Below are 11300 nucleotides of genomic sequence, written 5' to 3'. Positions count from 1 at the left end.
CGGGGACCCGGCTGCAGCGCCGACGAGACTACGGGAGGCTCTGGGCGCGTCTGGGTCTGAATCTTGGGTATCGAAGACTCGGCCGCGGGGACCGTCGCCCTCCGGGGCCTAAGGGGCATGGTGCCCGCACATGGCCCACGCTCGGTGCTCGCGGCGGGAAGGGAAGCGGGTGTGGGTGGGGAGCAGAGAAGGCCGATGGGGAGAGCCCCTTCCGACTGTGTTCAGGCGCCCAGAGCCTGCGAGGCGCCGGGGAAGCGTCAGGGACCACAGACACCGTTGCCGTCCGTAAAACTTTCCTTCCAGGACCAGGGGCATGGGAACAGAGCCCCCCACCCTCACCATCTTCCAATCCTCCTTCAAGAGAGTGCCCCAACCAGGAGAGGCCCCAGGGCAGGAGGTCACAGACCCCCTCTGTTCAGTAGGTGTGAGGTCTGTGCTGAGTGCTGGCTGGACACCCCGGCTCAGGCGTCTGGCAGCCTGGGGCCTCATGGGGACGTGTTAGGAGCTAGGGGCACAGGCTGGTGTGCTGACCCCCAGTGAGTGAGCTTTGGAATGGGGAGTGTCGTAGTAGTTCAAGGTCGCAGAGGAGAATAGGCCCCCACGTGGATCCCAGAGAAGATAAAGGTGGGACAGTGCCAAAACGCCGGGGTTTAATTCTAAGTCTGAGAACAGGACTCATGGTGGGGGCGGGTGGTTCTGGAGCTGGGCCCTGGCCTCTGCTGGGCTGACCGTATTTGGGCGCCTGGCTGGGCCTACTTGGAGGTCCCCTTCTTGGTTTTGCTGGGCAGGAAGGCCTCTGACTGTTGAAGGGGGGGCACTTTGACGCCTTTCTGCTTCAGCTGATTGTAGTAGTCGCTTCTCTCTGAGATAATTCTCTACACAAGAAACACAACCGTGGAGGTGGCCTTCGCAGTTCCTCACCTTGGCCTTGAGGCTGGTCTGCCCAGTTCATGCCAGCTGCCCGGGACACCACCCTCTCGTCCTCCAGAGGGGCTCGCTGCAGCAGCGGTGTGCTGGTGAATACTTACAACCGGCTCTCCAGCGGGGAGGAAAAAGCAAAACTGCGCTCGGCTTTGTGGCGTTGCCAATTTCTGTGGTGGGAATACTCCCACGGCGGCTGATTTTCAGCCACGGAAGTGAAGTCACAGAACGCAGAGCCGGGGCAGGTGCACACCACCAGCCCACAGAAGCCTGCACTAAGTCCCCTCCTCAGCCCTCTTAGAGTTGTGAGGAACCCCAGACTCCTAGAGACCTTTGAGGTCGTCACATCTGTCCCTCAAGTCCTTTCTGTCCTGTGCATAGGGAACGTTGTCCCCACCCCTCTTCCAGTCTCCTCTCTGGGCCGTTGCTGGTTTGTGTCAGGTTATGGCAAACAAGCAAAGGTGCTCTTCCCTGGCTACTGTGCAGTGGGAATACTCCCTCCATCCTCTGTCTTCCCTCTTCTCTTCCTCTTTCCCTCCCCTTCCTCCTCCCCTCCCCCAGACAACAGTACCAAGGCCGCAGAGATCTCTGCCCACATTACAGCTCTGCAGGAAAGGCACTGTCTGGGGCCCATCTGCTCTGCAGAGAAAGGGAACCAGGCCCCAGGAACGTGGGTGCTGGAAGGTCGTGGACACACACTGGGGTTTAAGGGCAGCCCCAGAGGGCAAAGTGTGGGTCTTGGGACCAGAAGCAGCTGCTGGCGAGAGGTGACCCCTGCGTAGCACATGGCCCCACATGGAGCCACAGCCGGTGCCAGACTCCCAGATCTCTGAGTCTCACGACACCTTGCAGGTAAGCATGCGCTGTCCATCACAGAGGGAGGCATCTATGACTCAGAGAAGTGACTGTGTGGCCCACAGCTGGTGGGTGGTGACCCCCTCATGCCCAGTGACCCCAAGGCCTGAATTATTTCTCCTATACCCCTGTACTTCTCCGAGGCCCCTGCTTGGGGACCCCTGGTCAGGAAGGAGCCCAGGAGGCTGTAGCCAGGGTGGGAAGAGTCTGCGCCAGGGCCCTGGATCAGTGGGTGGGGATACCAGTGGAGGGGACCAAGCTGGACAAAGCGGGGGCTGGGCTCCTGGTGCGGGAGAGTCTTCATGACCCGAGCGGCTTGTTCCCTGTCCACAGCGCTCAGGATGGGTTGTGGTGGTTACTGCTGGTCTCTGATGCCCCTCCCCCTTTTTGCTGAGAGTGAGTAAGACTCCCATGCCATGCCCCCACCCACCTTAGGATGATTTGGTCCCCTCTGCCTGAGCAGAGAGAAAGGGGGGTCCTGGGGTCCAGGTGAATAGGTGACACAGCTAGGATGAGAACAGAGTCCCTTGAGTCTAACCTAGGCCCCCACCCCACCCCCTACCCCAGCTGTGGCCTAGGGGGATGGGACCCGGATGGAGGCAGCTGAGCTTAGGGGTGTACCTGCAGGGCTTCCAGGATGTCATTGTCAGATATCTCGTTGACCAAGGACTTGGTCCCGGTGATGCTAAAGGTGGCCTGGATGATCTTATTCCTTAGCCTCTCGAGCTATGAGCAAAGGGACAACATCGTCACTCATCTGTGCCCAAGAAGGCACCTGGCCAGTGGGCTGCACCCCCCAGCACCTTATTTTTTATAGGCCAGGAAGGAACAGCTCACCCTCACTTTTCATGGCTTTAGAAACTGGAAACGGGGGCCGGAGGAGTCAACGTGGGCTGCCTGAGAGCTAGGAGGTGCCGGATCCAACCCCTGACCCTGCACGGCCCAGCCCCAAAGCCCAAAGGCTCTTTGACACCACGTGGGCTTTTCTAATTGGAAAGTAAAACCTACCCACACACACACACATTTTTTTTTTTTTTTTTAGACGGAGTCTCGCTCTGTCGCCCAGGCTGGAGTGCAGTGGCCGGATCTCAGCTCACTGCAAGCTCCGCCTCCTGGGTTTACGCCATTCTCCTGCCTCAGCCTCCCGAGTAGCTAGGATTACAGGCACCTGCCACTGCGCCTGGCTAGTTTTTTGGTATTTTTTAGTAGAGACAGGGTTTCACCGGGTTAGCCAGGATGGTCTCGATCTCCTGACCTTCTGACCCACCCGTCTCGGCCTCCCAAAGTGCTGGGATTACAGGCTTGAGCCACCGCGCCCGGCCCACACACATTTTTAAACCAAGAAACCAAAATAGTACAGAAGCTGCACGTAACCCCTGGACCTTCCTCCGCTGCCCAGGGGAGCTGCAGTGAGTGGACTTCCTGGCCCTTGGCGACACTCTCACTTTAGGCATTTAACAGTGTGCTGCTGGCCCTTCCTCCTTTCCATGCTGACTAGGAGGCGTCTGTGCCACGGACAGCAGCATTGAACCTGGCCCCTGTGCACAGACCCGGAAGGCGTTCCAGTCTTTTGCTGCCGTGAAGATCCTCGTCTGCCTGTACACTGCAGCCACCTCCCCAGAGGTAGCTAATCATGCCTCCCAGGAAGCTACAGCGGAAATCTCTCCAATCTGCACCCCAGGAGCCTCAGAAGGAAACCCCTGGAGTTATGCGGCACGATCAGCACCCGTTCCTCGTCCAGAAACCCTGACGACGCAGAGGTGCCCGACGGAAGCCGGGCCCGAAAGGCTCAGCTGTGCCTCCGAGTGGAAGCACGTCCACACTGCCACTCGGACAGGTTTAAGTAACAGCAGGAATGTCATGGGCCCCTGGCCTGTGTGAGGAGTGGAATCCTTTCCTTCTTTCCAGTATTTATTGAATGCCCACTTTGTACAAACATCGTGCCAAGTGCTGGAGGTCCTGAGGCCACAAGGGACTGGGCCTTTGTTCTGGGGGGTGCCTCCCCAGGGTAGAGGTTGGCAGCTACCCAGGGTGTCCAGCCTCACTTCCCCACATTCGTGGGGCCTCACCATCAAGCTTGGCGCTAGTTCCTGCTCACCCGGACTTAGCTTCAGAGTATTTCTCAACTCAGCTTTCCAGGCTCTACCAGGTCCGTGCAGGCTGACGCACAAATGGACACACCTCGACCGCCTCTGGTCTAATGCTTTCACCAGGACTACGGCTGGATCCCAAACTGTTTTATCAAGGGATACCAGGGGTGGGTGCCACAGTCTGACCCAGCCGGAAGGGGGCAGGCTCAGGCAGGAAAAAGAACACAGTTGAGTTGCAGTTGGCATTCCTGGTGGGAACATGACTTCAAAAGCCTCCATACATGACCTTGACCTTTGCTTAATTTTGGATTCTAAATCAAGGTCAGGGCCAGGCATGGTGGCTGACACCTGTATTCCCAACACTTCGGGAGGCCAAGGCAGGCAGACTGCTAGAGCCCAGGAGTTTGAGACCAGTCTGGACAACATAGTGAGACTGTCACTACAAAAAGTTTCTAAAATTAGCTGGGTATGATGGCACAGGTTTGTGGTCCCAGCTACTCAGGAGGTTGAGGTGGGATGGTGATGGCTTGAGCCTGGGAGGCCGAGGCTGCAGTGAGCTTTTGTCACCCCACTGCACTCCGGACTGGATGATAGAGAAAGACCCTGCCTCAAAAAAGAAAAAAAACAAGTCAGCTCTTTATTGATTTCCTTTTTGGCATGGGGCCTTCACAAGCAGGGTGCGCTCTGGCCTTGCTCACGTTTAATATGACGCCCCAGTGGGGTCCTGCAGTTAAGACTGCCTGGTCCAAATCCCAGCACCATCGCAAAGCAGGTCTGGGGTCCAGGGGGACTGTTCATCCTTTCCTGCTTGTCTGTTAAGTGAGGATCATGATAACTACTTCATAGTTTGGTTAAAGGAGCCACATGACTTTGATACCAAGAAGGTACTTAGAATGGTGCCTGGCCCAGCAAGCACACCATGACTCAGAGAGGGGTTGATAACACCATTCCTCTCAATCCAGGAGCCCTCCTCCTTTCCAACCAGTGAGCCATCCCCTTCACAATGCAAGCGAAGACCCGCAGCCCTGCCTGCGGGGCTCCGCCCACCACTGCCATTGACGAATGCTTCCGGGGTGCTCCGTTGCACCCTCACTCCATCCTCTACCCACGCTTCTTGAGCGTCAACTCTGTGTGGGTGCTGGTGTACACAGCAGAACCAGCCCAAGCCCCCGTGTACTCAGAGCCCGGTTCTACCTCGGTGGGCAGTGGGCAGGGGCCTGGGTGCTTGGCCGCCAGCTGCTGGGACAGACCCTCAGGAGGAGGGGCTGGGCATACCCTGGACTGGGAACTTTCCAGGGCCACGCGGACCTGCTGCTCCGACTCCTGAATCATCTCCTTCTTGCTCTGCAAATCCTCCTGCAGCTGCTTCCACCTCTGCAAGTGGTTCTGGTCCAGTTCCACCTGCTCCTGCAGCTGGCTGACCTTGGTGTCCAACTCTGAGATGACGCGGTCCCGCTTGGTGAGCTTTCTCTCCAGTTTCGACACTTGCTGGGGACATCCGGGGAGGACAAAGAGGTGGGGTCATTTCATCCAACCTGAGTACGTGTGATACCCGTCCACTTTTTCCTAAAAGATGGCCGGCAGCCAGGTACAGTGGCTCACGTCTGTAATCCCAGCACTTTGGGAAGCTGAGGCGGGTGGATCATGAGGTTAAGAGATCGAGACCTGGCCGGGCGCGGTGGCTCAAGCCTGTAATCCCAGCACTTTGGGAGGCCGAGACGGGGGGATCACGAGGTTGGGAGATCGAGACCATCCTGGCTAACATGGTGAAACCCCGTCTCTACTAAAAAATACAAAAAACTAGCCGGGCGACGTGGCGGGCGCCTGTAGTCCCAGCTACTCGGGAGGCTGAGGCAGGAGAATGGCGTAAACCCAGGAGGCGGAGCTTGCAGTGAGCTGAGATCCGGCCACCGCACTCCAGCCTGGGCGGCAGAGCGAGACTCCCTCTCAAAAAAAAAAAAAAAAAAAAAAAAAAAAAGAGATCGAGACCTGCCTGACCAACATGGGGAAACCCTGTCTCTACTAAAAATACAAAAATTAGCTGGGCGTGGTGACACATGCTGGTAGTCCCAGCTACTCGGGAGGTTGAGGCAGGAGAATTGCTTGAACCCGGGAGACGGAGGTTGCAGTGAGCTGAGATCGCACCACTGCACTCCAGCCTGGTGACAGAGCAGGACTCTGTCAAAAAAAAAAAAAAAAAAAGGGCCGGCAACTCTTGCTGAGTCCCTCCAGTCCAGTCTGGGCCCAGGGATTGCGAGGAGCTTTCTGTGCGGACGTGGGGCCCAGAGACATGTCGCGTGGCATGCTACCTAAGTTAAGGGACTCTGGCTGGGCTGTGAAGATGCTCCAGCCCCATCTTGCCCTTCACTGTGTTGGGACTACAGCAAGAGCAGTGGCCTGGCTGACCATGTAACGACACCCAGGCTGTCACCTGTCGGAGGAGCTGGTTGTCCTTCTCAATTAGCCCCATCATCTCTTGGTGTTTCTTATCTTCTCGGAGGTTGGAGAACTGGAAGGAGACAGAGGGGTTGGCATGGGGGTCTCCCAGGTTGAAATAACAGACTGAACACTGGCATCTAACTTTTTCCCTTCCCCAAAGCTCCCTAAAATAATAGCAGCGGGATTTCTATTGAAGGCAGGGAGAAGAGGAGAAGAAAGAGGACTAAAAATATTTTGGAGAGTTTGAAGATGGCTGAGTGGTATCTGACATCCCAGATCCAAAAAAGCCAAGTAGCCGGCAGTAGGGAAAGCAGAAAACAAGCCCAGTTCACACTTGAGTTCCTTAAAGTCTCAGACATTGTCGGTCCGGGTTCTTCTAAACATGGAGACTAAAATGAGGATGACTGGTGGAATGTTATGTCAGAAATGAAGAGCCCTAGGCTCGCACCTGTAATCCCAGCACTTTAGAAGGCTGAGGTGGGTGGATCACTTGAGCTCAAGAATTTGAGAGAAGCGTGGGCAACATAGATCCTGTCTCTACAAAAAATAAAAACATTGGTTGGGCGTGGTGGCGTGCGCCTGTGGTCCCAGCTCCTCAGGAGGCTGAGATGAGAGGATCACCTGACCCTGGAGAGGCTGAGGCTGCATTGAGCTGTGATCACACTACTGAACTCCAGCCTGGATGACAGAGTGAGAACCCATCTCAGAAAAATAAAAATAATAAAACAAAAGAAACTCTCCATTAAAATGCCAAAGCAAAGCGCACTGCTCTGCCCAGGGAGCACGGAGTGGTCACCTGTGTGCTCAGAGTCCAGTCAGCTCGAACATTGGAGCAAAGCTCTCAGATGAATGAGAGACCAAAAGCCAACTTCAAAAGGGAACTTGTAACCAGGCGTGGTGGCTCACAGCTGTAGTCCCAGCACTTTGGGAGGCTGAGGTGGGTGGATCATGAGGTCAGGAGATACAGACCATCTTGGCTAATGTGGTAAAATCCTGTCTCTACCAAAAATACAAAAAATTAGCCGGGCGTGGTGGTGGATACCTGTAGTCCCAGCTACTCGGGAGGCTGAGGCAGGAGAATGGCATGAACCCGGGAGGCGGAGCTTGCAGTGAGCCAAGATCGCACCACTGCATTCCAGCCTGGGCGACAGAGCAAGACTCTGTCTCCAAAAAAAATAAAAATAAAAATAAAATAAAAGGGAACTTGTAGGAAATAGGAGTGGTGCAACAAGTTAGAAAACTAACACTATGATGAACACTGTCATCGAGGGAAGAGAAGATACTGCAATTGTGAAACCAAACACGAGTGCACTTCAAAAAACGAGAAAGGGAACATTCAGAGAACATCAGAGTAAAATATTATAACAAAATGAAAACTCAAGAGCCGTTGATAAAGTTAAGGAAATCTTCAGAAAGTATCTGTAAAACACAAGGAGACAAAAAGGAGGAGCTAACAGATAAAACAAGAGCAGGACAGGAGGTCCAATCGCTAAAAAATTGAGAGGACACGAAAAAACAATAAAACCAAAGAAAATTCCAGAACTAAAGGACATGAGTTTCCAGATGGCCCCTGAGTGCCCGGTACAACAGATGAAAATACGCCCTCAATAAAGCATAACTCTGGGAGGTTTCAGATCACCTGCGACAAATATAGATCTTACAACTCTCCAGAGAGGAACAACCATCCCACAAAGAACCGCGAACGTCTTTGGACTTCTTATCAGCAAACCTGAAAACTGTAAGACAACAGAGGAATGCCTCTGTGATGCTGAAGGAAAATGGTTTTCAGACGGGAATGCTATATCCAACCCAGATGTTGCAAGGGTGTACAGTAAGGACATTTGCCAACATATCATGTCCCCAAAACTTTACCCCCTTTCATCCTTTTTTTTTTTTTTTTTTGAGATGGAGTTTTGCTCTTGTCGCCCAGACTGGAGTGCAATGGTGCAATCTTGTCTCACTGCAACCTTCTTCTCCTGGGTTCAAGTGATTCTCCTGCCTTGGCCTCCTGAGTAGCTGGGATTACAGGCACCCACCACCACACCCGGTTAACTTTTGTATTTTTAGTAGAGCTGGGGTTTCACCATGTTGGCCAGGCTGGTCTTGAACTCCTGACCTGAGGTGATCCACCTGCCTCAGCCTCCCAAAGTGCTCAGATTACAGGTGTGAGCCATCGCGCCTGGCCTCAGTCATCCTTTTTGATAAAACTACTGGAGGATGTGCTCCACCAGAAATAAGTGAACTGGGCAAGAAAGCAAAAGATATGGGATGCAGCCGTTTTCAAGTTGTGGTTTATAAATCTTAGTACTGTTCTGTAAAACTTATTTGAGTGTGTGTGTGTGAGACAAATAACTGTCCCAATGATGTCAGTGCAACATGATTGTGAGAATGATATGGGGAGCAGGGTGGATGGAAAGGCTGCCCTTGTGTGTGCTGGGGGGTGACGGGAGGAAAAAAGGAAGCATTAAATAATGTTAAGATGGAGACAAATCTAGAACGGGCATTATGAGCATGCTATTTAGAGATATGGAGATAGATTCATAAAGAATGTGCTGGAAGAATTTAAAATGATGCCTTAGGAGAGGGCAGATGAGAGGGAAGAGGTCAGAGGCTCCTGGTTTTCATGACAGGCCTCGTGGAACTATTTGATCCTTTAAGCGATGTGCATCAATAACTTTGATAAGAATAAAAACTTAAAACACTTAGCAAAAACGACAAGAGTGGGCTCAGTGGAGTAGCAGTCTCTCTAAGCACAGAGAGCACCTTCTCACCCCCAGGACTCAGGGGCCAGGAGATGCTTGAGGAGAGGCCAAGAGCACAGTGGCTCAGGAGACAGCGACACATGCTTCCAGCCCAGGGGCAGGGCAGAGCTGTGGCTGGACACATGGGCTCCAGCCTCCCACACACCTGGGGGAATCCTGGCGGGGCCGCTCTCAGCCACACAACCCTGGGCCAGCTGCCTGGACGCCCCAGGCTCAAAGTCTCCATCAGTAGATGGGACGGGTGGCGCCTGCCCTGAGCTGCTGGGGGTGAATGAAGTCTGGCCCGTGCTCACGGAGCGGAGGCCGGTACTAAGCGCACGGCCACCTTGTCGGTCATGGCTTGTAGCTGCTGCTTCCGCTCTCGAAGCTCCTTCTGCAGCGTCTCATTTTCCCTATTGATCTTCCGCAGTTGGGATTCTTGGAAATCCAGTTGTTGTTGTAAAGACGCAATCACTCCTGGGCGCAGAGGCAGAGGCGGTGAACAAGAGCAAGCAGGGGCAATGAGGGACCGGAGAGGGCCGGGCCACCGCGCCAGCTGGGAGGGCTCTGCGAGCCTGGGTGAGGCTGCTGACACCTGCCCCTGCTCCAGCTCACTGACCAGAGCAGGCAGCGTCTGGGCGTCCCAGCTCCTGGGCCAGGACCAAAGTGGTCAAAAGCCCAGTGGCCAAAAGCCCAGTGGTCAAAAGCCCAGTGGCCAAAGCCCAGTCCCCTGCCAAGGCCCTACCTGTTGCGAGGGAGTATCTGGTCCTGGTGGCCTCCAGGTTGAACTGGAAGTCCAGGATGACCTGCTCGTATTCCTCCAGCTGGGTCAGCAGCTGCTCCTCAAACGACTCGGCCAGGGAGGAAGCACTTCTCCTGGGCATCTCCTCTTCCTCTGGCAGCTCCCTTTCCTCGGAGTCCTCATCCCTGTCCCCTTCCTCCTCTTCCTCCTCCTTGCGTCCCTCCTCATGTACAGCCCCCATCTGGCTCACACCTCCCCTGGCACCCGTGTCCTCCACCCCCTTGGGCTCCCCTTCCAGGCCCTCGTCCTCCTCGCCACCTCCCAGGTCCAGCTCCTTGCCCCTCTCTGGTGCTGCAGACTCCTCCTGCATCTGCGAGATGGGTAGGGCAGGGGCTGGGCAGGGCTGCGGGGCACCCCCAGGGTGGGGAACTCTAATGCTTATGGCGGGGGCACCGGGGAGGACGCCTCCTTCCAGGCTGCTGCAGGATCCAGGGAGCGGGGGAGCATCCACCTGGCAAGGTCACCAACAATGGCCCAGGCACTGCGGCCTCAGTCATGGGTCCTCCCTCTGTCAGGAGACTGCACCTGACCTGTGACTTCAAGGGGTTAACAACCCACCCACCTCACCTGCTCCCCTGGAGTGGGGGCACCCCAGGTCAGGGCTGCAGTGGGGACACTTGGGGCCTGGGCCTCTTAGCTAAGCAGCCTCAGTGGCTTCTGGGCCGGGGTCCCCCACTGCGTGCCCGCTCTCCAGGCAGCCCGCACCTGCTGCCAGTGCTGCAGCTCCTCATCTCTGGAGAAGGCTTTCAGGAGGCTCAGCCTGCCCAGCTTCAGCGAAGCATCTGAGAGCCGCTCCTGCAAGATGCCCCGGGGACCCTCAGCTTTCCAGCCCCTCCTGCAGCACCCCAGGAACGGACCACTGCCTGTCCTGGAAGGGACAGTGGCCTTTCGTGTCTGGGGAGGGGACCTGCATCCTCCTGCCAAGGGGCTGGGGGATGTGGGTGCTGTGGCAGTGGAGGGCACAGGAACCTGTGGATGGGCAACCCTGGGGGGCAGAGGGGCTCTAGGCAGCCCCAGAGCAGCCCCCAGCAAGTGGCCTTGCAGTAAAAGACAAGGCCTTGGAAGTCAGGGAGCCAGCCTTAGACACGCCCATGGTGCATGTCGTTGCCTGGGTTCCCCACCCTCAGACACCCACCAGTAGCCTGGGGAGGACAGAGAGTGGAAGCCCCTGGCTGACCACCTTTCCCTGCCCCTGCCCTGTATGTCTAGGCAGCCTTCCCTTGAGGCATTTACGGCATTTGGCATGGTCAGAGGCCTTCCCCCTGGTCCCTGCTTCATCTCTGGCCCCCAGCATAAACTCAGGCTGTCTCCTCAGGTATGAGAGAAATCAGGTCTTAGGAAGATCAGGTGGCCACCGCTGGGCACAACACAGACCTGCCACATCCAGTCCTCTGCCCAGACCTAGAGGTGGGATAGCATCTGCACCCCCACCCCACCCCCACCCCAACCCCA

General features: G+C 55.6%; 1 protein-coding gene across 1 annotated transcript in view; it reads right to left on the bottom strand.

Moving 5' to 3' along the window:
- Positions 1-628: 628 nt before the first annotated feature.
- Positions 629-11300, bottom strand: part of CCDC27 (coiled-coil domain containing 27) — a 19924-nt gene continuing 9252 nt past the window's right edge. Inside the window, 7 exon segments of the mRNA XM_011988441.1 lie at positions 629-875; positions 2398-2502; positions 5142-5354; positions 6298-6375; positions 9393-9523; positions 9792-10158; positions 10554-10643. Of these exon segments, the coding sequence (XP_011843831.1) occupies positions 753-875; positions 2398-2502; positions 5142-5354; positions 6298-6375; positions 9393-9523; positions 9792-10158; positions 10554-10643 (1107 nt within the window). The 3' untranslated portion in view covers positions 629-752.

This window comes from Mandrillus leucophaeus, unplaced genomic scaffold (genome assembly GCF_000951045.1).
Source record: "Mandrillus leucophaeus isolate KB7577 unplaced genomic scaffold, Mleu.le_1.0 Scaffold330, whole genome shotgun sequence".
NCBI classification, from domain to species: domain Eukaryota; kingdom Metazoa; phylum Chordata; class Mammalia; order Primates; family Cercopithecidae; genus Mandrillus; species Mandrillus leucophaeus.
The sequence above is the reverse complement of the archived record's forward strand: the minus strand, read 5'-3'. Positions and strand labels throughout refer to the sequence as shown.